This window comes from Ipomoea nil, unplaced genomic scaffold (genome assembly GCF_001879475.1).
Source record: "Ipomoea nil cultivar Tokyo-kokei standard unplaced genomic scaffold, Asagao_1.1 scaffold3199, whole genome shotgun sequence".
In the NCBI taxonomy this organism is placed as follows: Eukaryota; Viridiplantae; Streptophyta; class Magnoliopsida; order Solanales; family Convolvulaceae; genus Ipomoea; species Ipomoea nil.
Window position 1 is genome coordinate 958,666 of NW_017619627.1, and position 25,803 is coordinate 984,468.

Genomic DNA, 25,803 nt, shown 5'->3' on the forward strand with positions numbered 1-25,803 from the left:
GATCTCATGTTTCTACATGTGGTCTGTGGTCGAAATCTGACCTTTGATTTTGATTGGATCTATGGCTCTTGTTTTTTGGTGTATTTTTGAATTTATTTTTTCTTTTTTTCACGCCATCTTGATTAGGGGCTCATTAGTCTTTGCATTTTTATTTCCTTTCTTTTTTTTTTTTTTTTTCATAATAAGATTTTATAATATTTCCATTCCAGTTAATTGTTGTTTTTGAAATTGGATAAAACTTATATTTATATATAGTTAATGGTTGTTTTTGAAATTGGATAAAACTTTGTATATATATAATTATAATTAAGATTTAGGGTGTGTTTGGTTGGCAGGTTTAACACTCAGGTATGAGTATGAAAGTAATTATTATTATTTGGTTGACTGGTTTTTAAAATATTACTGTAAGTCTGGAATACCCAATTAATAGAAAAATTCATTCCCTTATTTTATAAGGGTTTCATTCCATTATTCATCCTTAGCCTAGACATTCTCATTCCACTCTACTACCAAACATGCAAAATACTTCAACTAAAATCCATTACCATTATCAAGTATTTGATACCCATTTCGATTTTGATTCCCATGTGTGAACCAAACACACCTTTACTTCCTACATTATATGAGGATTTGAAATGAATCGTAATCATGCCTAATTCTTTTGAACAATATTTAATGATTAAAAATGTAATGATTATGATAATATGCAGGATGTAATATTATACATATTTTTTGTTACAAGGAAAGCTCGCAATCATTAGTCGAGAATACATACATAATAAATTTGCTCTTGTGTAACATCATAGATTTTAATTGATTTGTTACAAGGCCATAAATCCTTGCCCTGGAAAATTTGTGGATGAAATTGAAAATGAACTTTTTTGGCCTTTTAGTTGATTATCCCACATTTTGATTCCAGATTTAAGAGAACAAAAACTTAATTTGAAGAAATATGTACATAGACAGCTAAAAGAATCACATATTATTTTAAATTGGAGTGCAAACTCTAAATTTTTAATTTTACCCTTTATTTTAACACCATATCTAACAGGGGACCACTTTTACTTAAAATTTAAAAGTCAAAAACTATTTTGAAAAAACTAAAAATCTAAGGACTAATTTAAAAAAATGTCATAGTCAAATTACTATTTTGGAAATTACTCTCGGTTAAATGTTAATTACTGGTACTGGTAATTCACTATTAAAAAAAGAAAAAGAAAAAGAAAAATATAGCGAGTAAGAAAATAATGAACTGAAACAGAGTTGAAGCATCACTCCATTTTTCTTTCTGATTTCTGTTTCAGAATTTTCAAATTTTGTTCCGACTCCGACGGACCGTCCAAAGCCACTCTCTCAGCTGTTTATTCTTCTCACAATTAGCCGACACATAAGCAGAGCAGTTCAAGCTCAAGAGCTCATTAGCACGAAGCTCCAATCGCGTTTGGATGTTGAGTTCTGTCGTCGTCATCAACTCTCCGCTAGGTATATTCCGCTCACAGATTCACTTAAATTCCAGTACTGCGTGTTTAAATCTCCAATTTCGTCGCTTCTCCGTTTGGATCTTTTTTTTTTTCTTTCACCGTTTCATTTTGTTTCGAATTTGTGCCGATTTTCCGTTGATGTTGTTAAAAAATCTGTACTATAACTTGTGCTTGTAAATGAGGTGTTGCATGTTGTCTCTGAGTAGGATCATTGGAGCCTTGGAGGATGTATTGTTTGTTCTTACGCTACCTTTAATATTTGCTTTTTGTTTTTTTTTTTTTTTTTTTACTGCTTTGTTGACGTTTTGGTAATGTATTTACTACCGTTGACAGGTGAGACTCTGAAGATGCAAGCTTCAACGTATGCAGTCAGAGCCGACACTGGATTTGGGCTTCAGACTCGCCGTCGAGGTTTTGAAAGATCTAAAAACGTCAATAGTAGGAGGATTTTGGCCTGTAGCAATCTCCGCATGACAGAGAGGAGTGGTTGTTTCGGATTAAAGCTCGGCTCGGCTTCCATGGGAATCGAGCTAGGCCGCCCTCGAGCAAGGGTACCGAGTCTGTTTGGGGAGTCGGCCAAGCCCAGGTCGATCAGAGCTAGCGCTTCTGGTTTGTGATTGATCCCTCTATTGTAAATTGATTTACTCAACAAAATTAGTGGTGAAATTTCCTTGATCTACTTTTTATAGTGACCAATTCTGATATGTCTCAAGGTCACTAGCTTAACTTCCTCAGTCGAATTATGATGATTAGTGTATGCATTGATGATATCACTACCTTTATTTTTTTTTTTATAAAAAAAAAAAATTTCTTCAGATGGGAAATCTGAGAGGAGGACCATATACTTGCATATCCTATGATTGTTTCTTCACATCTTATTTTTAAATTACCCATGTTAATGCCAGAAATTCAATCTAGAGCAATAACTATTTGGGTGACTCCATGATTGCCAATAAGAAGTAAATTTTGGTGCACTGGCTTTACTTTTGATGTGAGAGCCTTGCACATTGTTTGTTGCCCTTGTTTTGCTTTACTTTCCAAATGGCTTACCAAATTGCTCCTAAGATGATCATATACTTTTTGAGTTAATAAAGTACTGTATTTTTGTTTTTAACATGTCAATGTTAAAGTTGCTTATAATCTATGATCCTGAATAACAGAAGGAGATATTGAAGCAGTTGCACCCCTCAAAGGGAATGGGAAATCATCAGGTTCAGTGTTGCCATATGTTGGTGTTGCTTGTTTGGCAGCAATTCTGTTTGGATATCATCTAGGGTATCACCCTTATTATTCCTTTACTGTTTATTTGTATCTACATCATCACATTTGTTACTGTCTTCTCTTAGATGTCTTCATGTACATATAATGCATATATGATAATGATAATGCCTTTTGGTTCTATAACTCGATCAGTTTGATGGTAATGCAGCAAAACATCACAAAAGTTAATAGTATCTTAGATTTGCTTGTTTCCTCTTTTTTTTTTTTTTTTTTTTTCTTCCCCCTTTCTTCTAAAAACTCTCTTATCTGCATGGTGCAGTGTGGTGAATGGTGCTTTGGAGTATGTGGCCCAGGATCTTGGTATTGTTGAGAATACTGTGGTACAAGGCAAGTCTTCTTGATCAAGTGGCTTATGAAAATAAGTTCACTGTTCAGTCACAAATGTTTCATACTAAACTTCAACCTGGACAGGGCTCATTTATTGTTCACTCTGATCCCTTATACTACCTTCTCCAGAATATGCAGTATTTAGATTTTTTAGGAGAATGATTAACCTTCATAGGCTTTTCGAATGTTAGATTTGCTACAAGCAAGGGTAACAAAATATTTGTTTGTCATGTTCTTGACAGGATGGATTGTTAGTTCAACTCTTGCTGGTGCCACTGTAGGTTCATTTACTGGGGGAACATTGGCCGATAAATTTGGCAGAACAAAGTCATTTATTTTGGATGCAATTCCGCTAACAATTGGTGCTTTTCTATGGTATTTTCCTTAGCATTAATGAATGGTGATTATATACAAGCCTTATTCTTGGCATTAGTTTCAGTGCCTCATTATGGTCTTAAAATTTTCTAGTGCCACAGCTCAGAGTGTTGAAACAATGATCATTGGCCGCTTACTTGTTGGAATAGGAGTTGGCATCTCTTCTGCTATTGTTCCTCTTTATATATCTGAGGTGTAAAACCTCAACCTCTTCATGCATATGAATTTGATTTATTTTTAAAAATTCATATCATTATTCAACTGACAAATGCTCTGTTTGTAGATCTCACCAACTGAAATCCGTGGTACACTTGGATCTGTCAACCAGTTGTTTATTTGTGTTGGGATTCTTGCAGCACTTGTTGCAGGATTGCCTTTAGCTGGAAATCCTTTGTGGTAATTCTTCTTTGATATGCTTAGAAGAATACATCATAATAAACTCAGCTCAACTTGATTTCAACTACACAACTCAAGTACACTGTTTTACTCCACAATCTAGTTGGGGATGTGTTTCTCCATTTAATTTTTTAGCAACTAAATATGTCATAGGCTCTTGATCTAACATATCACCAAGATCCCAAAAATCAATTTATTTTGAAATGTCATTAGCAAAGTTTCTAGAAGATTTGTAAGTTGCCAAAGTTGGTTATCTAAATGATAACTGTTGTTCTAGCTGGAAGATCTTAGCACTTACTCAGGAGCAATATAATATTAACTGCCTTAAAAGATGCTTTTTCCCTTGCGTTTTTGCTTATCAGAAGTTCAGACGTCAAATTAGACACCTTTGTTGCCATTGTGACAGACCAGGGAAAGGTATTAATTGCTTGCCTGACGTCTTACTTTGACTAGTAGCATCAGAAAGAAGATGTTATGTCATGTGTACATCTCTTCCCTTCAAAATTGTCAGATTTGGAATTTATCATGCATCAACCAGTTTCAATAGTTGATATTTAATCTTATTTAAAAATTCCACCTATTCCTTGGATCCTTCTGAAGATATGAAGAAATAACTCATTCTCACTTCATTCCTAATAAGGCATTGAACTGGTAATTCCTGACTGTCTGGAAAAATTTGTGTTATGCTTGGGATATCAGTTGCTTATCCTCTGAGTTATTAGCACAATACAATTTTCTCTTACTCATGCTTATTTATCCCTTGCTCTTTTCTCATTTGCAGGTGGAGGACAATGTTTGGTATTGCTATTATTCCATCTGTTTTACTTGCACTTGGAATGGCCTTTTCTCCTGAAAGTCCCCGGTGGCTTTATCAGGTTTTCTTTGCTAGATATTAGGCCATGCATAATGTCAGACTTTTATATGATCTTCAGCATGCTGTATTCATTTCCTATGTGATCATTTAATAATCATTAGCTAGCTCATAGTTATACTAAATTAGGCACCTTTCTATTGCAGCAAGGAAAAATCACTGAAGCCGAAACAGCAATAAGAAGACTTTATGGAAAAGAAAGGGTTGCTGAGATAATGAATGATTTCAATACAGCCGCTCAAGGCTCTTCAGAACCAGAAGCTGGGTGGTTTGATCTTTTTAGTAGGCGTTATTGGAAAGGTATTTGTTTTTCATCAAGCTGTAGGATAACAGTCTTATGCTTATGGATGACTGGTGTTCTCATACACATCTTTTTAATACTGCTCTTGTGATCATTTATGTTGAAGTATGAGGCTTGTAATATGCATTGCCTTGTTGCTAGTAGCATGGATGGAGTTGTATTTTGATAGGTCGAAGTGAAAAACTGAATATATATTGCATCTTTGCATTTGTGCATTTTATATGAATATGCATATTTTTTTTAATCTAAAATTGTGGTTCATGGCTTGATAACACTATTTAACATCCATCTTTATAACTTATAAGCATGGCTTCTTCATTGACCTTCTCTGCACTGCCAGTAATTTTCTAAGTGCTTTGTATATGTGCAGTTGTCAGTGTTGGTGCAGCATTGTTTTTCTTCCAACAGTTGGCTGGGATTAATGCTGTTGTATACTATTCTACTTCTGTGTTTCGAAGTGCTGGAATTACATCCGATGTTGCAGCGAGTGCTTTGGTTGGAGCATCCAATGTGTTTGGTTAGTCTTCTGAAGTTTTAAAGGAGATATTTCAAAACAGATCTTTGTAGTTAGCATGATTCATTGGGCAAAGTTTAATTTCCTTCCAGGCACAATTGTTGCATCCTCTTTGATGGATAAGATGGGAAGAAAGAGTCTTTTGCTTACAAGCTTTTCTGGAATGGTAATGTTTTCACATTTAGAACATTCAGAATATTGTCATTTTTTTTTTCCTGGAAAGAATTGGACTTAAAATGCTCAGAGTAATTTTCAGTCAGAGCCTTTTACTATAGCTGTCAAAGGCAATTATAGCAGCACTATCTATTTGGGTTAACCTAGTGGTGACTTCTTTTGGAAGTTGATATTCTGTTTGTTGGCTACCTAAGGCTCTAATTGTTGAGAGTAAATTGACTTTGGCTGTTGAAATAATAATTGCTCTGTTCTTAACACACTATAACAAAATGACATGATCTCTGTGGTTGTGCTTGTTCTCTGATAATTGTCTGTATAATACATGCAGTAAATTATGGTGAACTTAGCAAACCTTTTAGCACTTCTCTTTCTTGCATAAGTTTTATATATTTTCTGAGTTTTTTTTCGCTCATTTAGTTTTCTATGTACTTGAAATTTTCTTTCTGAAGGCTGCATCAATGCTATTGCTTTCCCTGTCGTTTACATGGAAGGCATTGGCACCATATTCTGGCACACTTGCTGTCGTTGGTACTGTTCTGTAAGTATTTCCCTTCCACAGAGTTCATCTTTATGCTCAAAAGCACTATTTTTCATTAGTTAAGAGGCCTGGTCTGTCTGTGATATATGATTGTTTTCAATAATGCAGTTATGTGTTATCCTTTTCTCTTGGCGCTGGTCCTGTGCCTGCTCTTTTACTTCCCGAAATATTTGCCTCTAGAATTAGGGCGAAAGCAATGGCATTGTCCTTGGGAACGCATTGGGTAAGTCAATTGAATATATTGTACTTTTGTGTAAATTTTAATTTGCAGCTTCATTTGCTTTCTCCCCTTTAGCTCAGGACCCAATCACCTAGAGGATTTAATTAACCCACAAACAGATTGTCTCATTGTCATTCTTAATGAGACATAGTTTAATGCTAAAATTTACAAGCATCTGAGCATTGTTTTGGGATTCCGTTACTTTTGCGGCAAAATATTCTATGTAGGTGCAAACATACAGGAAGGAAAAAAGTCAAATTTGACATCATTGTGTTAACATTTATCTTTCACAAAATATCTCAACTCACACATTGATTAACTAGTTAGTTGATTTTGGTAGAATAGGGAAAAGTAAAGCTCGAATGATAAATGCAAGTTTTGGTTTCAAACTCATTCGATATTGTGTTGTTTGACAGATATTAAATTTTGCGATTGGGCTCTACTTCCTGAGCATTGTTAATAAATTTGGAATCAGCACGGTGTACCTGGGGTTTGCAACCGCATGTATTCTTGCAGTAATGTACATAGGTGCTAATGTGGTTGAGACCAAGGGTCGATCACTTGAGGAGATTGAGCGTGCTCTTAGTCCTGCCGTTTGAATGAAAGAATAAGTTAAGAGAGAGCTGCAAGGAAGTGGTGGAGTGGAGGAGGGATTGGATTAGTGAAAGCTTTCCGGTAAGTGTTTAACCCCAACCATTTTGCAGTTGTGTTTATTCCTGCTTGTAATTAGCGTCTCGTATCTATAACTCTTGACAGATTGTCGTAACGCTGGACGACACTGATCTGTGGGCTGTGGCATTTTGCTGTCCGATTCTTGTTTCAATTTTCCGGTTATCAAATTTTTTTTTTTTTAAATAATCTTAGACTAGATTGAGTACTCCGTATTAAATAAAACATAGTTTTCCAAATCATGCGTAATTTGCGACACTAGATTGTAGCCCCAAGAGCACTTCAAAGTCAATTTTGAAGTCAAAGCCGACTATTCCAAAGAAACACCCCTTGAAAAAATTCTGGCAAATGAATGTAAGACAGAGATGGAGTGAGGTAGTCCAAGAGTGGGCATATCAGCATCACCACTTGTAATTAGTCATTACCTAAATAATAATAATAAATTAGTAAAACTTTTGGCAGTCCGTGTAGTTAGGGTGATATCCAATTACAATTATGCCGGTGATAACGCCATGACCTTGACCTGCAGAATCTTCGAAGACAATTTCCAAAATTGGACGGTCTAGATGAGATGCTAGTTCTCAACTTACTCAACTACGGTTCAATTCCCACCGTAAGTAGGTTAACTGTGGTATGTAGTTTGGCAGGCAGCCACTGAAAATCGAAAAATGCAACGCAGCCTAGCTTTAGCTCCCGCTCCATGTAAATATAGCAAACTTATGTAGCGCAATATTACATCAAACCATTCATCTCATCTCTATCTAACAATGGCGTCCAAATCTCTTTCCATATTTGTGCATAGCTTTCTTCTCTTCATGATTGGCTTATCCGTCGGTATCATCTCCACTTCATACCGCCTCAACAACTTCTCATCATTCCCCTTCACCGTTCCGGCCTCCATTTTTCCCATTTCAACTCGGTCGTCATTGTCATTGCCACAAAGTCCTCCTCCTCCGCTGCTGCCCTTAAATGCTACTAAGAAACTAGACGAAAAGAAGTCTCTGGAGCCGCACAACATGACGGATGACGAGCTGCTACGGTTAGCCGCCGCCACATCGTCGTCAGCGGCGAAAACATTTAAGGATGTAGCAAAGGTGGCGTTTATGTTCTTGACACCAGGTCCTCTACCGCTTGCGCCTTTGTGGGAGAAGTTCTTCGAGGGTCATCAACATCTTTTCTCCATATATATCCACACACACCCTTCTTATAATCAATCTTTTCCAGATACCTCTGTCTTCTACGGCAGAAGAATCCCCAGCAAGGTTAGCACTACTTACCCATATTAAACTCTTTTTGATTCATAAGAAAGACGCTAAAATTGTCTGTGCCACTATAAGTGTATAATAATGATGGATGCATTATTCATGCATGCAGGCTGTGTTTTGGGGAACTATATCGATGATCGAAGCAGAAAGAAGACTCTTAGCCAACGCCCTACTCGATCTCTCCAACCAAAGATTCGTGCTGCTCTCCGATTCATGCATTCCTCTCTTCAACTTCACCACAACCTACCACTATCTCATGGCCTCAACCCTAAGCTTCCTGCAATCCTACGACGATCCCCGCAAACCCGGCCGCGGCCGCTACAGCCGCCGCATGTCCCCCGCCATCACCGTCCAGCAGTGGCGGAAAGGCTCCCAGTGGTTCGAGATTCGCCGGGATCTCGCGGCGAAAATCGTGTCCGACAAGAAATATTACGCCGTCTTCCGCGACCATTGCCTTCCGCCGTGTTACAGCGACGAGCATTACTTGCCGACGTTGGTGAACATTCTGTGGCCGGACGCGACCTCGAATCGCAGCGTCACCTGGGTTGACTGGTCTCGCGCCGGCTCGCATCCGAGGAAATTCGGATGGATTGATGTAAAACTGGAAGTGTTGGATAAGATTCGATTTGGAGGAAAAGAGTGTGTGTATAGCGGGAATCCCACAAGAATCTGTTTCCTGTTTGCTAGGAAATTCTTGCCCAATACCTCCGGCCCATTGTTGCGCCTTGCTCCATCGCTGCTAGCTTAATCCTTTCTTTCTTCCTTCTATATACAGTCCAAAACTCCGAACGTAATTACTTGTATTGCTTAACATAGTATAACATCAGGTACTCGAAAATTTCTATTGTATCAATTGACACCATTTTAAGAGTTCTGGTATATGGACTCCCAAATTTTATTCCCTCACTTTAACTGACAAATAAGAATATGATATTTTCATCATGTAATTATAGAAAAAGTATCTGCATCAAAGATTTGTGAAAGAGTATATGTAGTATTTTTCTCATTTTAATTTATGTTTAGTACAACAGTACATATTGAGTACATCAGTTGTACTGAATAAAATTAACATAGTGTCAATAGTTGGCACCTTGAAAATTTTCTAATATATTTCCCTAGTTACAATGAAATCTATAGTTTTTAATCAATCCATGTACTTTGCATGTGTTCAAAGCAATAGATCGATCCATGTTCTACATGTTTTCTAAATTGGATTACTTTTTTTGTGCTCTTCTATCATTAAAGTCACAAGTTGGGATTTACATACTTAATATAGATAGAGGCAAGCTATTGTACGTGTTTCCCTTGTCACAAAAAAAAAAAAAAAAAAAAAAAAAAAAAAAAAAAAAAAGAGAGTAGAATTTGTCACATAATAGGTGGTCAAATGGGTGGAACTTGCACACCTTCGAATAGTATCCTTTGTTAAATTGTACTGTTTAAATCCTCAGGTAGTAGCCTTTGTTAAATTGCATTGTTTAAATCCTCAGGCAGTAGCCTTTGTTAAATTGTACTGTTCAAATCCTCGGTAGTAGCCTTTGTGAAATTGCATTATTCAAATCCTCGGGTAGTAGCTTTTGTTAAATTGCATTGTTCAAATCCTCAGGCAGTAGCCTTTGTTAAATTGCACCGTTCAAATAGTATTGTCACATACTCACATCCTCCTATAATTTTCAAATACGAAAATTATGCTTTATCCAATCAATCACGTACTCCTTTTAGGACACATTTTTTTTTTTTCCTCTTTAGATATATACTGTGAGTACATATTTATACTTTTTACTCAATTATTTATTCATTGACATTGCATTACATACTTTAATTAATTGATCAAAATATAGAGTAAATCACACTCCTAAAATTTTATTTGATCCTGAATTCTCTTTGTTTCAATAAAATCAAGACATACAACACGGGAAAGATTTTCATTTTTCACATATAAATGGGTACTAAAAATTATTGCCATCCACTGCTATTGACAACAAGAGTGGTTGATTGTAGTTTTTTTTTTTTTTTTTTTTTTTTTTTTTTTTTTTTGAAGTGCCAATTGAGAAAGATGGGGAAAGGGAGAGAGAATAATGAAAAAGAAAAAAAAAAATTTAAAAGCAACGTGAAAAAAAAAAAAAAAAAAACAAAGCAGCGGACGCAATAGCAGGCGTGTGCACTGCATGCCACGCACGTGAGTGCGCTTCTCTTTTCCCTTTTCTCTCTTCTGACGGGCCCCACAAAAAAACCATTCTTGTAGGAAGACACAAACTTTTATCTCCTCCTTTTCTCTCATCCACATAAGTCATGTTCTCCTAAAAAAACTGTGAAAAAATCACAAATAGGGATGCTCTTAACGCTCGCCGACAATCAAGACACTTATTTGTAGCATTTTGTTGTCCGATTCTTGTTTCAATTTTCGCGCTATCATTTTTGTAAATCTAAATTGAATATTAAAAGAAGAAGAAAGAAAAGTATAGGAATATAGAACATATGGCGTTTTTGTTATCATTCCAAATAAAAGATCACAAAATCAGACTATGGTAGAGACATTGAGTGTTTAGCCGCAAAAATTAAAACAAATACTACATTGTAAAGAAGGAATATTTAAAAAAAAAAAAAGAAAAGAAAAAAGAAAGAAAGAAAGAAAAGGGTTTTTTTTTTTTAAAAAAAAGAAAGAAAAGTCAAAGTCAACTTTAAAGTTAAAGCTGACCAGTCTAAAGTCAAAGTCAACTTTAGAGTTAAAGCTGACCATTCCAAAGAAACACCCTTTTACAATGTACTTTGTTGGCAGTAAATCAGTAATTATAATTCTATTCTAATGTTATTTAGCAGTCATGAAAACTACATTATTTAGTTAGAGGAATGGAATTATAATATTTTTTATTTATTAAATTAAAATTCAAAGTTGCCTCCTATGAATTAGAATTCAACAGCAAAAAAAAATAAAAAAATTATTATTATTATTATTATTATTATTATTACATTTAATTTTTATATCACTTCTTTTTGTAATTTAAATTTCTATTTTATTCTTTCATTATTCTTATACAAAATTATAATTCATTTCCTTATCACTAATTCTATCATCCTAATCAAACACGATGTTAAAGTTAATCCTGGCAAACATCCATAGGCATAAAGAAGAGAAGGGGGAACATGATGGATGTAAGACGAGATGGAGTGAGGTAGCGGTAGCTTCCCTAAATTCTAGGCGAAGGTGCAGCGTAATACCCGCCCCCTAGGAATCTAGGATGTCAAAAACTCAACATAACTTGGATATAATAATACTAATAATAATAATAATAATAGTAACGTATTCAAAAAGTTTGGCAGAACTTATTTAGAACCTTATAACTTATTTTAAGTTACTAATAAATTATAAGCTCTATTTGGTAATGTTCTCAAAATAGGCTCATGGCTTAAAATAAAAACTTATTTTGAATCGCTACCATATGTAACGTTTCAAAATAAGCTCCTAGCTTCCTAACTTTTTTTTTTTTTCATCTTTTTCCTTATTATTTTATAGAAATGACATAATTTACCCTTTCCAATTAAAACCCTTTTCTCTTTTAATTTCTTTTATCCGCAACTTTCACCGTAAATATTATTATTATTATTATTATTATTATTATTATTATTATTATTATTATTATTATTATTATTAGATTTACAACAATATTGTTATTTCATTATGAGATGCTAGATCATGATTATGCTAATAGTTTTATTTCAAAATGTTTTTTTTAAAGACAAAATGTTAAATTTTAAAATGTAAACAAACTAATTTAAAATTTATGAAGATGTCATTTTTAGTCTTTTTTACATTTATCAGCTTATCAAAAAGCTAAGTTTACCAAACATTTTCAATTATAACAACTATCTTAACAGTTCTTCAGTTTTCAGCTCCGAGCTTATAGCTTTTCAGCTTTCAACTCCTTTTCAGCTTTCAGCTCCTAACTTATAGCTTTTCAGCTAGGTTTGCCAAACAGAGCCACAATAATTGTGTTTGGGCCCTTGGGTATGTCTATGCCTATGAGATGTAACAAAGACCTTAGGCTATTTGGGTTGAGTTTGATTATGCATGGTGAGTGCATCAATAAGGGTGTGTTTGGTTCGCACATGAAAATCAGAATCAGAATGTGAATCAAATACTTCGTAATGGTAATGAGTTTTGCCGTTTTGGGTGTGTTTGGTTCGCACATGAAAATCAGAATCAGAATCAGAATGTGAATCAAATACTTCGTAATGGTAATGAGTTTTGCCGTTTTGGGTGTGTTTGGTTCGCACATAAAAATCAGAATTGGAATGAGAATCAAATACTTGAATTGGTAATAGTAATGAGTTTTACCATTTTTGTGAAAGTATTTTGCATGTTTGGCAGTAAGGTGGAATTGGAATGATTACCAATGGAAGTATGATCCTATAATGGGAATAAATGTTTTAAAAATACAAGAACAAAAAATCAAGACAATTTATTCTAATATAAAGACATCCAAATTACCAAGGACCTTGTGGTCTAATGGTACCAAGTTGCTCCCTTGGTGGGTTCTAGCCTCGATGGAGGCGATTATGGTGATATTTGATGTAATAGTTTGTATATGTGGGTATCCCATCCCCTTATAATAGAAAAAAAAAAAACATCCAAATTAAAGCACCAATATAAACAAAAAAAAAAAAAAGTAGTTTGTATATGTGGGGGTATCCCATTCCCTTATAATAGAAAAAAAGACATCCAAATTAAAGCACCAATATAAACAAAAAAAAGGTAGTTTGTATATGTGGGGGTATCCCATTCCCTTATAATAGTAAAAAAAAAAAAAAAAAAAAAAAAAAAAAAAAAAAAAGACATCCAAATTAAAGCACCAATATAAACAAAAATGAAACCCTTATTTTATAATTGGTAGTGCTCTAGAAACCTGTTAACCAAACAATAACAATGACTATATAGGGACTTCCTGTGACGCACAACCTTAAGCAAATACAAACCGCAAATCACGCACCTTAAGCAAATACAAACCACACGCATCTAAAGCTTTAGGCCGACACACCTTAAGTACACAAACTACGCACCTAAGGTTTTAAAATGGTGCACTTTAAGTTTCAAACAACTCATGCATCTTAAGAAGGAAAACCACGCACAGCTTCAGGTTAACGAACCTTAAGTTTCAACAACTACTCACCTTAAGCACACAAACCACGCATCTTATACAAAAAAAACACGCACCTTAAATTTGACCTAGATGCAAAAATTACCTGATGGGTACGGACCCAATGGGCCTAGGGCCCGAAGAAGGGAAGAGGCGGGATGAAATAAAAGAGTGGGCCCATTAAAAGACCAGAAAGGCGCCCAAGAGATGGCCGTGGGAAAAGTCCAGAAGGTCGGCACGAGCAGGGAGTTAGCGCGAGTAGGAAGTCGGCACGAGCAAGGAGCCGGCTCGGCAAGATATATAGCCGTTGGCATTTAGGAGCCCCCTTCATGGCCTGGTCAAACAGGTTGTTGGAAAGTCCAGTAACGACAGTTCAACGGTCCCTAGGTGTAATAAGGCCACTTTATGGAAATTTGATGTACACATTTAAATTAACGAGGGTGACCCACTATAAAAGGGACCCTTCGGAGAATGTAGGGGGGAGGGGGTGGGGGCAAGTCAAGTTGCTAAAAGAGAATAAAAAAATACACAAAGAGTTCTAGCCATTTCTCGTTACGAGTCCATAGCCTTATTTGGCTCCGTCCTTGCACCAGTCGCATGGGAACTGAATTATATATATATATATATATATATATATATATATATATTATTTGTCAACTTCAACTGGATGGTTTATAAATTAGCTAGGAAGCTACTGAAAAATGCAGGCACACATGCATGCAGCGTATAGTAGCCTGGCTTCCATAGCTTACGCTTCAAGTTTAATTTTCCATGCATGGAAAGGAAAGAATTTATATATTTATCTCTCTTTAGCAATCTCTATGTCCGGTTCATGCGTAGCAATCTCTATAGCCAATAATGGCGTCCAAATCTCTTTCCATATTTGTGCATAGATTTCTTCTTCCCTTCCTGTTTGGCTTATCAGTGGGTATCATCATCACTTCATACCGCTTCAACACCTTCTCATTCCCCTCCATTTTTTCCGTCGTCTCCACTTCCTCACTCTCATCATCACCACCCACAAACTCCTCCGATCCTCCTCCTCCTCCGCCCTTGGAGCCGCACAACATGACGGATGACGAGCTGCTACGGTTAGCCGCCGCCCTATCGTCGTCATCAGCGGCAAAAACATTTAAGGATGTTGCAAAGGTGGCGTTTATGTTCTTGACCCCAGGACCCCTTCCGCTTGCACCTTTCTGGGAGAAGTTCTTCCAGGGCCATCAACATCTTTTCTCCATATATATCCACGCACACCCTTCTTATAATCATTCTTTCCCAGAAACCTCTGTCTTCTTCGGTAGAAGAATCCCCAGCCAGGTTAGAACGTACTACCACTGCTGGAAATTATGAAATTTGCGATCACTTTTTCCGATCACCTGAAAGTGATCGCAAAAAGTCGTCAGAAATAGCAAGCAGAAATTTCATAATTTCCATAATTTTCAACAGTGTACTTACCCATATTACACTTTTTTTTTTTTTTTTTTAATTGAATCATCAAACCTGTGTAATTGAGATATTGCATGCATGCAGGCTGTGTCTTGGGGAAGTATATCGATGATCGACGCAGAAAGAAGACTCCTAGCAAACGCCCTACTCGATCTCTCCAACCAGAGATTCGTGCTGCTCTCCGATTCATGCATTCCTCTCTTCAACTTCACCACAACCTACAACTATCTCATGGCCTCAACCCTAAGCTTCCTGCAATCCTACGACGATCCTAGCAAAGCCGCCCGCGGCCGCTACAACCCCCGCATGGCCCCCACCATCACCGTCCAGCAGTGGCGGAAAGGCTCCCAGTGGTTCGAGATCCGCCGCGACCTCGCCGCGAAAATCGTGTCCGACCAGATATATTACCCCGTCTTCCGCGACCATTGCATTCCGCACATGTGTTACAGCGACGAGCATTACTTGCCGACGTTGGTGAACATTCTGTGGCCGGACGCGACCTCGAATCGCAGCGTCACCTGGGTTGACTGGTCTCTCGGCGGGCCGCATCCGAGGGGATTGGGATGGATTGATGTAAACCTGGATGTGTTGGATAACATTCGATTTGGAGGAGAGGAGTGTGTGTATAACGGGAATAACACAAGAATTTGTTTCCTGTTTGCTAGGAAATTCTTGCCCAATACCTCCGGGGCATTGTTGCGCCTTGCTCCAAAACTCCAAATCTAATAACACAAGAATTTTTTTTCTTTTCTAGATATACTGAGTACATATTTCTATTTTTTACTTATTATTATTATTATTATTATTATTTTTTTACTTCTCTGAGTAATACTACATATATTTTCAAATTCTACTATTTTTTACTTAGCTCCATACTTACACAGCGTGTTAATTATGATTTAACTTGGACAATAAAAAGTCACGTGTGAAACGAGTTTTACTTTGTAACTTAGTGTATGTCCATATATATCAATTTCTTTTACTCCTTGACATTGCATTGCATACTCTGATTGATTCAAATAAAAAGTAAATCATGATGAAGATATTTTATTTGAGTTGACTTCTTTTTATTTCAATAAAATCAGGACATACAACATGCATGAGGACAGTTTTCATTTTTCACATTTAAATAGGTATGTATTACAAATTGTTACTAGTTTAATCATTAATCATTTTGACTGTGTGTGAACGTAACATTGTTAACATTAAATTACTAATTAGCATGCAGTGTTAATTACAAAGTAGATCAGGGCAATTCAAGTAGGAATTGACAAAACCACAAAGTTATGTCATGTGAGGAAGATAGATTTGCTCACAAGATTCCATAAACCACTATTAAACCACCCCCACCAAGCCTGCATTAGCACGAGACATACATCATAGAACTTTTGAATGTATGTATTTTTTTTAATAATAATAATTATTATTAGGGTGACGTGATTACGAGAAAAATCCACAAATCACTATCTGAGTGTGTACTGAATAAATTATGTATAATAATTAGGGATGATAATTTCAATCCGTCTTGTGGATATTCACCCCGCATGGGTCGAGGTTTTTTTTTTTTTTTTTTTTTTTTTTTTTTTTTTTGCGTAGTAGTGGGTGGTGGATTGGGGTGGGTCTTAAAATAGTAAACCCGCTTGGATTCGGGTTCTATGTACAAAACCCGTCTAGAACCCCACTCCACCTACTACCCACCATATGTGTGTATATATATAGAATAGTAAAATAAGTAGTACTAGTATATAGTTATTTATAAAAGTTTCAATAACTTTGGATAATTTCTTACTATTTTTATATCTAAACATACTACTAAGTTTATTTTTGAAAATTAATATTTTTTTTTGAAAGCTACTGACTCTATTACATTGTAGTATCTATTCATACATACTTTTTAGTTTTTACTACATGCCATCTGAGCACAGGGTGCTTGGCTATTAACAATTTAGTTTTTTTTTTTTTTAACAATTTAGTTATTATATTTGAATATTTATATTATTTTATATTTTAGTATAACTAATGAATTTTATTATTTTATTATATATAGGTAATTTAAATATTATTTTTTGAGAAAATAATAAGATGATAAGTGGTGGGTACCCGTAGTAGGCCCTCTCATCCCGGTCGGTGGAGAAAATATAAGTTGGGTCAGGTGATGGATGTAGCTTTTCCCAACCCACTCCCGACCCATTGCCATCCCTAGGTAGGTACCCGAAGTGGGCATCCGCACCTGGTGGGGTGGGGTGGGTAGAGAAAATATAAGGTGGGTCAAGTGATACATGTAGCACTCCTCGACCCACCCTGACCCATTGTCATCTCTAAAAATAATTCAAAAACCACATAAAAGGTAAATCAATAATGTATAATAGTCCATAGAGGTAAATCGCACTAGGAAATTCTGTGCGATAGGCTCAACCAATATGATATTGATAAGAGTTAAACTTGTGACATTCAGATACGAGAATCATGCTAATTAACTCAGTTATTTCTTTCTGGACAATGTATGCATTTATTGTAACGTTTATCCGTTACTATTATTATAACATTATGATAAGTTATGATAATATTCAGTATTTGATATGTGGTGCAACACTAATAACCTAATAGCTAGACTACCATTATGATTAGGAGTCTAGTTAGGGTTTAGGAGACCTAAAGACAATCAACCACAATGATGGCCAGTGGTTATATAAGGTCACTAGTCCTCTCACTGCTCACATTACATACCTCAAACACCATCTAGAGAGAGTTGAGTAAAGTGGGAGACGAAATACTCGTTATCTCTGCAGCAGTCCGGATCGCTCAACCGCATCAAGAACTATGGCTGGAGGTTAGTCGATCCTATTATAACATATTATAGTGATGCATGTGATATTTTAGTCTAACAGTTGGTATCAGTCGCCATAAATAATCTCTGCCTAGTTCTTTTTAATTGCATATATTTTTTTGAATATGTTGTATACTTTGTATAATTGAGATACATATTTAAATATTTGTTCGCAATTAAATTGTCTGGGCTGCTGGAAATTTGGTTTATTCCGCATTAAGAAACAAACAAAAAAAATTAAATTCTAACCAAGCTTCAATTTTCTTTTTACAGTCACTCTTCCAATCACTCAATCAATAACAATTGATATTCATATCCTTAATTATGATAATCACAAAGAGTGGAAAGACGTTGTTTTATTGAATTTAGGAATATTAGGGTTTGATTATGCTCTTCGCAATGAGAAGCCTGCTGAGCTTACTGCGGAAAGCACTGAGGAACAAAAAACGTTATACGAGCGATGGGCAACAGCCAATCGCTTGGGCTTATTCCTCATTAAGTCCAAAATTGTCAGAGAGATTCGTGGTCTCGTCGATGATATTGAGGACATTAAGCCATTACTCAAGGCCATCAATGATCAATTTGTTGACGCGAACAAATCTCAGGCAAGTACCCTGATAATGCAGTTTATCAATATGCGTCTTTCCACTGTCAAGGGAACGCGGAAACACATCATACAGCTCAGGGACATTGCGGCTCAATTGAAGAAGTTGAAGATTATTCTTCCAGATGCCTTTGTGGTGCACTTTGCACTAAATACCCTATCTCAGGACTATAATGCATTTAAAATTGCCTATAATACACATATCTATCAATGAATTGATTACCATGTGTACTCAAGAGGAAACACGGCTTGTAACTGAGCTAGGGAAAAGTGCTTTAATGGCCACAACAAGGCCTAAAAGAAAGTCTGGAAAGCCTAAGGAACTTACCATGGCTGCTAAGGGAAAACTAACCCCTAAAGCAGACATTAAGAAGATACAAAAGTGTTTCTTTTGCAAAAAGAAGGGACACATGAAGAAAGATTGTATCAAGTTTCAGAAATGGATGTCCCAAAAAGGTAACATTTCATCTTCTTTTGTTTGTTTCGAATCTAACATGTCAGAAGTTAATACTAATTCCTAGTGGGTTGACTCTGGTTCAACAATCCACATTGCAAACTCTTTGCAGGATATGACAAAACTGAGACAGCCAATGGGAACTGAGTGTAGCATCTTCTCTGGAAACAAGATTGCGTCACCAGTAAAAGTTGTCGGAGTTTGCAATTTAGTTTTGGACAATGGCTTTGTATTGACGTTAGAAAAGACTTTTTACGTTCCTAGTTTTTCTAGGAACTTAGTTTCAGTATCTAGACTTGTACCCTTCGGATATTCTTTTGAATTTAATGCCAATGATTTCAAGTTATTTCATTATTCTACTTGTGTTGGTACTGGTACATTGTCTGATGGTCTTTTCCGTCTTAAATTAAAGAATGATTCAGTTTACAATTCTTTACATGTTCAAAACGGCACCAAACGATGTAGTATTAACGACAATTCCTCAATGTTGTGGCATCGGAGATTAGGTCATATCTCCCTTGAGCGTATTAAAAGGTTGGTAAAGGATGGAGTACTTTCTACTCTAGACTATATTGACTTTGAGACTTGTATTGACTGCATTAAGGGTAAGCAGACAAACAAGTCAAAGAAAGGTGCCAATAGAAGTTCAACGTTGTTGGAAATTTTTCATACTGAGATATGTTGTCATGATATGACAATACCTGGTCAGAAATATTTCATCACCTTTATTGATGACTTCTCAAGATTTTCTTATGTGTATTTACTTCATCATAAACATGAAGCATTGGATGCCTTTAAATCATTTAAAGCTGAAGTTGAAAACCAATGTAACAGGAAAATACACATAGTTAGGCCTGATAGGGGTGGGTGAATACTATGGTAGATATACTGAGAATGGAAAAGCACCTGGTCCCTTTGCTAAGTTTCTTCAAGAGCATGAGATTGTTGCCCAATACACCATGCCTGGTTCTCCGGACCAAAATGGTGTAGCTGAAAGAAGAAACCGGACCCTTTTGGATATGGTGTGGAGTATGCTTAGCAACTCTAAGCTTCCGAAGTCGTTGTGGGATGAAGCACTTAAGACGGCAACGTATATATTAAACCGTGTTACAACCAAGGCTGTCCCTAAGATACCGTTTGAGTTATTCAAAGGTTGGAAACCGGGTTTGCAACATATGCGTGTTTGGGGATGTCCGTCTGAGGTGAGGATATATAACCCACACGAGAAGAAACTTGACCCAAGGACAATTAGTGTTTTCTTTATTGGATATGCACAGTCCTCTAAGGGTTATAGGTTCTATTGTCCATCTCATACTACTAGGATAGTGGAATCAAGGAATGCTAAATTTCTTGAAGATGACTCGATTAGTGGGAGTGATCGGTTTAAGGACTTAGTTCCTTCCTTCGATCATACTGACTCTCGACCTTCTATGTCATCTGGTGGGGTTGTACTTATCCACAGTGCTCCTTTAGTTCTGCCTGCAGATATACCACCTACCGTTGAGATTCCACAAACTGTTGAGGATAAACCTTTGGAAGAACCAGTTCAGGACTTACAGCAACTGCCTGAACTAGATTTCGAACCAATGGTTGAACCAACTTAGGATATACAGCAAGATTCTGAGCCGATGCAGACTGAACCAATTCAAGAACTGCCACCAGTTCCTGAAGAGGTAGTTGCCCCGCAACCTGTACAAGGTGATGAGGGTCCAACCTTAAGACGGTCTACTCGGATAAGGCGATCAGCAGTTCCTAGTTATTATGTTTCGTATCTATAAGAATCTGACATAGGGGCTGAAAATGATCCTGAAACATTCTCTCAAGCCACAAATTGTGCACAGTCTGACTTATGGTTAGAAGCCATGAAGGATGAAATGAATTCCATGAAGGACAATGGAGTTTGGGATCTTGTTGAGTTGCATAATGGGGCCAAGGCCATTGGCTGTAAATGGGTTTTTAAGACTAAAAGAAACTCATTAGGCAACATTGAGAGATACAAGGTCCGGCTTGTTGCCAAGGGATTTACTCAAAAAGAAGGAATCGATTACAAGGAGACATTTTCTCCTGTATCAAAGAAAGATTCACTTCGGGTCATTCTGGCATTAGTTGCACATTTCAATCTTGAGTTACAACAAATGGATGTGAAAACCGCTTTCCTAAATGGTGATCTAGAAGAGGAGGTTTATATGAAACAACCTGAAGATTTCTCTTCTAGGGGTGGTGAGCATTTAGTATGTAAGCTTAAGAAATTCATATACGGTTTAAAACGAGCCTCCCATCAATGGTATATCAAATTCGATGGGGTAATTTCTTCATTTGGATTTGTTGAAAATCCCTCAGATAACTGTATATACTAGAAGGTGAGTGGGAGTAAAATTTGCTTTCTTGTTTTATATGTGGATGACATCTTACTTGCCACCAATGGTAAGGGGGTGCTTCGTGATGTGAAACAATTTCTTTCTAAGAACTTTGATATGAATGATATGGGTGATGCCTCTTATGTTATTGGCATTAAAATTCAGAGAGATAGGTCCCGGGTATACTGGGTTTATCTCAAGAAACCTATATAAACAAAATTTTAGAGAGATTTCATATGCAAAATTGTTCACCGAACGCTGCTCCCATATCTAAGGGGGATAGATTCAGTTTGGACCAATGTTCGAAAATGATTTGGAGAAGGAATCCATGGAGAACATCCCTTATGCTGCAGCAGTTGGATGTCTTGGATATATTCAAGTCTGTACGAGGCCGGATATTGCTTTTGCGGTTGGAATGCTAGGGTGTTACCAACACAATCCAGGGTTAGACCATTGGAGAGCTGTAAAGAAGGTTCTAAGGTATCTCAAAGGAACCAAAGGTTACAAGCTTGGGTTTAGGCAGACGGACAACTTAGATGTTGTCGGTTATTCAGACGCGGACTTCGCTGGCTGTGTTGATTCTCGAAATCAACTTCAGGGTGCGCCTTTATTATGGCCAGTGGGGCTATCTCATGGAGAAGTGTTAAACAGTCCTTAATAGCTACTTCTACCATGGAAGCCGAGTTCGTTTCCTGTTTCGAGGCTACTTCACAGGGTGTTTGGCTAAAGAATTTTATCTCTGGGCTTAGAATTATGGATTCTATATCTAAGCCATTGAAAGTCTACTGTGACAACTCAGCTGCAGTCTTCCTAGCTAAGAACGACAAAAGTGGAAGTCGAACTAAGCACATCGACATCAAGTTCTTAGCAATTAGGGAGCGTGTAAAAAATAAAGTTGTATTTATTGAACACATTCATACTGAGTTGATGTTAGCAGATCCCTTGACTAAAGGCATGCCACCATTTAAGTTCAAGGATCTGATTCAGAAAATGAGACTTTCGCCCAATTTGTAATTTGTATATATACATTCAGTTTTAATAAAATTCTTTGGCATTCAGACATTTTCTCAATTAAGTGTGTACACCTTCATTTGCTTTATATTGATGAGAAAATGTACTTCAGGGACTTGGAATAAACATAGGGTTTATTTCATTGGGTTTTGTTTCCTAATTAAGTGCTCAATGGCAGTTTGCATTTGATCATAATGGATACTACTCGCGCTAATGAGAACATATCATTATGGTTGGTGTTTTTCTGTTATTGAGTGGTAGTGCTTGCACCAAGTGGGAGAATGTAACGTTTATCCGTTACTATTATTATAACATTAGGATAAGTTATGATAATATTCATTATTTGATATGTGGTGCAACACTAATAACCTAATAGCAGCTAGACTACCATTATGATTAGGAGTCTAGTTAGGGTTTAGGAGACCTAAAGATAATCAACCACAATGATGACCAGTGGTTATATAAGGTCACTAGTCCTCTCACTGCTCACATTACATACCTCATACACCATCTAGAGAGAGTTGAGTAAAGTGAGAGACAAAATACTCGTTATCTCTGCAGCAGTCCGGATCGCTCAACCGCATCAAGAACTATGGCTGGAGGTTAGTCGATCCTATTATCACATATTATAGTGATGCATGTGATATTTTAGTCTAACATTTATATATATGTGTATAGACCTTAGTTCAAGTGCGCTTGTGCCTTAACGCGGGGTCAGTGTAGCTGCACCAATACTTATGTAAATATGGACCAACAATGTTAGGAAATGCACAAAAAAAATACACATTAGGTACGCATCACAAAAACTCACCATTAGGTATGCATAAAAGTACCACACAGTGCGCGAAATTGCACAATTAAGTGTGGAGAGGTATGATGCATTTTTTGGATGCGTTGTGCGTTTTGTGGTGTATTTGTGCATTTTTCTAACACTATTGGTGTCTTTTTAAGCGGCCGCACCGACCGCATGTTAAGGCGCCGGCCGCATTTGAATATAAGTGTATGTATATATATACATACATAAAAATATAATACTGCATATATTGTTTTAGAAAAATGTGCACATGCCAATATTGCGTGCTGAGCGCTCTTGGATTAGATGTTTTTTTTTAAACAACTGCACATGCTATCTGCTCTAACTTTTGTTGTTTTGGTCCAAAAAACCGCTACGGCTATTAAGAGTCCGTGATTCAAAATATAATGTTTCATTCATCGTACGTATTCATAGAAAAGTAACACTTGTTGATCATTAGACTTGTGTAATCTCAAATGCAGCAGAACTTATCATCCTAGGCACGCAACAAAAACATACTGACGAATCATAACCAGACAGCCTCGATCGTGGTCTTCACCATTGCACTTGTTTTGTCCCGTCCGTCTCAATCTTCTCCGGTCAACCACCGCCATGGATGATGACTACTTGAAGCTGTTCGTGGAGGAGACATCGTTTTACAACCGGGTTGTGCTAGGGGCGTTCTTGCCGGAAAGTGTGTGGGGCGGCCTCCCTCACTTCCTGCAGGGCTGCCTCCGCTGTTACATTGGCGGAACCCTACTCTATTTGCTCTCCGGTTTTCTTTGGTGCTTCTACATTTACTACTTGAAACGCCATGTTTACTTCCCTAAACGCCATCTTGGTTATTTGTTTGTTTGTTTGTTACCAGGGTTTTGTCTTTCTTAGCTAATTGATTGGATTCAGTCTTTTCTAACATGGTATCAGAGCTTGTTCTTTTGGTCTGACAATACCATCTCATTTGCCTGTGTTTTTCTAGGATTAGCATTCAACCCACTAGATGGGATACTGCAGGCAGTGCCGCATGTAATTGCTCTCTTCCTCGTACCCACGCACCTCATGACACACATAATCCTGTTGTTCGTTGAAGGCGTGTGGACTGCAAACATTCATGACTGCATCGATGGCAAAGTGTGGCCGATCATGGGCGCTGCGTATCACACCGTTCATCACACCACGTATCGCCATAACTACGGGCACTACACGATATGGATGGACTGGATGCTTGGAACCCTTCACAAGCCCACTGATGATGAGGAGTTCAAGATGATGTGATGATACACATAGCTAGCTGCAGTTGAGTTTGCTTTCTTTTTCTTACTATCAGTGCTTCAGTTAGATTTCTTTTTGCTTGTGTTCTATGCATGTAAATTCTATTGCTCTTTAGCTTTGCACTTCATAAAAACAAAAATTGATGTAATGTTAGAGATTTCAATTTAGAGTTTATTATCAGTGATGACAACTTACATCCATCTGTAGGTACCCTGAGAGGTGACCAAATCTCAAGCCTAGGCCGATCTCGTGCAGGGTCCGGATTGAACCAGTGCTTAGATTAGCATTGATCAGGACCGGTCCAGGATAATCTATGTCGGGCTTACTCTGGGTCGGTCTATGGCTAGACTCATAATTTATTTATTTATTTATTTTTATATAAAATATTATAATTTCTTTTGTTTGAAATGAAATTTAAACTATTGACCTCATGATTAACAACGAATGTTCTTACCACTTAAACTACTTCAATCTTTTGATATTTGTTTCAATTCGGAGCTATTTGTTTTGGCTGGATGGTGTAATTTGTTGCATTTGAAATGGAGTAATGAATATGGCTTTAGTATGTGTTGAATTTGTTTGTATTGTTAACTGTCAAGCATTGCAAAGCATACACAAAATGGTCAAGTTTGGCAAAACCAAGTGAAAGCAGAATAAAAAACTATAAATATAGCTGAGTTTGGCAGAATGCACATTAATTACCACAAATTTGGCTTTACAAAATGATCATATGTAGCTTTCACAAGTTTGCCACTGGCCCACAATATATAGCTTGTCATGCTTGGCATCATAGGCAAAAAATAAAATAAAATAAAATAAAAAAATAAAAGTGCATTCTAAGCCAACATACTATCCAACAATCCAAAACATAGGTCATCCACTATTCATTCTAAAGAAATTAGGTCTTTTTCAATATTACTAAACTTAGATTTCATATTTGATCTTGTGGAGTACTTTCTCTTCATGATGATTCTCTTGTTTGGTAGCCCTAATACCTTTTGTTTTCCTTTGGCCTTCATCAGCAGATGTCCCGGCCGGCCTTTTGATGTTGTTCCACTCCCCTTGTGACTGCAGTGCAGGCCCAAACTTGAAATTCACACTTGAACTCATTACAAATAACAGTGACCAACTTGACTTTATGTAGAAGACTGTTGTAGGGTTATGATTTTGGGTTGAAATTCAGACGAATTCTCAACATTTAGGTCATATAATTTGCGATTAGGGTTAACTTTTAGGAATTGGGGATTTTTTCTTTCTTTGTTCTATAACCTAAGCGAACAACTGAGAAGAAAATAGACACCCGAGAAGGCAAAGACAATGAAATTATATTTTTATCCTTAGTTTTAACGTCTATCAAACGGAAGTTTGGGTTGAGGACCAACTCGGTGAGAAATTGCATAGTCGTGGATGTAATTGGACAATTTTAAAAGTCGATGACCAAAATGGTTAAATCCTAATAGTCGAGAGACCAAATCAGTATTAACTCAAAATGTCTAGA

General features: G+C 36.7%; 4 protein-coding genes across 6 annotated transcripts; all 4 read left to right on the forward strand.

Annotated features, from left to right (window-relative positions):
* The first annotated feature begins 1,228 nt into the window (after positions 1-1,228).
* LOC109168496 (plastidic glucose transporter 4) lies at positions 1,229-10,402 on the forward strand. Of its 3 annotated transcripts, XR_002052089.1 has the most exons (15): positions 1,229-1,482; positions 1,806-2,090; positions 2,642-2,756; positions 3,022-3,089; positions 3,332-3,464; positions 3,558-3,657; positions 3,748-3,860; positions 4,642-4,735; positions 4,878-5,031; positions 5,403-5,549; positions 5,639-5,712; positions 6,170-6,258; positions 6,367-6,481; positions 6,895-7,152; positions 10,370-10,402. XR_002052089.1 is itself a non-coding variant. In XM_019317527.1 (14 exons), exons 1-14 carry the CDS (start codon positions 1,446-1,448, stop codon positions 7,075-7,077), a joined length of 1,698 nt encoding a protein of 565 aa, XP_019173072.1. In that variant the 5' UTR covers positions 1,234-1,445; the 3' UTR covers positions 7,078-7,310. The 3 variants fall into 3 exon arrangements, 2 of the variants coding, with proteins under 2 accessions (XP_019173072.1, XP_019173071.1); XM_019317527.1 differs by lacking the exon at positions 10,370-10,402 and having other exon boundaries at positions 1,234-1,482; positions 1,815-2,090; positions 6,895-7,310; XM_019317526.1 differs by lacking the exon at positions 10,370-10,402 and having other exon boundaries at positions 1,268-1,482; positions 6,895-7,310.
* LOC109168497 lies at positions 7,870-9,276 on the forward strand. The gene is made up of 2 exons (XM_019317528.1): positions 7,870-8,409; positions 8,522-9,276. The coding sequence occupies exons 1-2, from the start codon at positions 7,915-7,917 to the stop codon at positions 9,158-9,160; spliced, it is 1,134 nt and encodes a 377-aa protein (XP_019173073.1). The 5' UTR covers positions 7,870-7,914; the 3' UTR covers positions 9,161-9,276.
* Positions 10,403-14,402: 4,000 nt separating the features above from the next.
* Positions 14,403-15,716, forward strand: LOC109168438. Its single transcript, XM_019317462.1, has 2 exons — positions 14,403-14,861; positions 15,075-15,716. Exons 1-2 carry the CDS (start codon positions 14,403-14,405, stop codon positions 15,714-15,716), a joined length of 1,101 nt encoding a protein of 366 aa, XP_019173007.1.
* Positions 15,717-23,648: 7,932 nt separating this feature from the next.
* LOC109168439 (putative Delta(7)-sterol-C5(6)-desaturase 2) lies at positions 23,649-24,308 on the forward strand. Its single transcript, XM_019317463.1, has 2 exons — positions 23,649-23,877; positions 24,013-24,308. Exons 1-2 carry the CDS (start codon positions 23,649-23,651, stop codon positions 24,306-24,308), a joined length of 525 nt encoding a protein of 174 aa, XP_019173008.1.
* The last annotated feature ends 1,495 nt before the right edge of the window (positions 24,309-25,803 follow it).

What these genes read in the sequence shown, in the direction of transcription:
- LOC109168497 (XM_019317528.1), top strand. Translation starts at nt 7,915, where the DNA reads ATGGCGTCCAAATCTCTTTCCATATTTGTGCATAGCTTTCTTCTCTTC. An exon ending in GCAGAAGAATCCCCAGCAAG is followed by an intron (nt 8,410 to 8,521) that starts GTTAGCACTACT and finishes TCATGCATGCAG; the next exon opens with GCTGTGTTTTGGGGAACTAT.
- LOC109168439 (XM_019317463.1), top strand. Translation starts at nt 23,649, where the DNA reads ATGGATGATGACTACTTGAAGCTGTTCGTGGAGGAGACATCGTTTTAC. An exon ending in CTTCCCTAAACGCCATCTTG is followed by an intron (nt 23,878 to 24,012) that starts GTTATTTGTTTG and finishes GTGTTTTTCTAG; the next exon opens with GATTAGCATTCAACCCACTA.
- LOC109168438 (XM_019317462.1), top strand. Translation starts at nt 14,403, where the DNA reads ATGGCGTCCAAATCTCTTTCCATATTTGTGCATAGATTTCTTCTTCCC. An exon ending in GTAGAAGAATCCCCAGCCAG is followed by an intron (nt 14,862 to 15,074) that starts GTTAGAACGTAC and finishes GCATGCATGCAG; the next exon opens with GCTGTGTCTTGGGGAAGTAT.
- LOC109168496 (XM_019317526.1), top strand. Translation starts at nt 1,446, where the DNA reads ATGTTGAGTTCTGTCGTCGTCATCAACTCTCCGCTAG. An exon ending in CTGTTTGGATATCATCTAGG is followed by an intron (nt 2,757 to 3,021) that starts GTATCACCCTTA and finishes TGCATGGTGCAG; the next exon opens with TGTGGTGAATGGTGCTTTGG. An exon ending in ACAATTGGTGCTTTTCTATG is followed by an intron (nt 3,465 to 3,557) that starts GTATTTTCCTTA and finishes AAAATTTTCTAG; the next exon opens with TGCCACAGCTCAGAGTGTTG.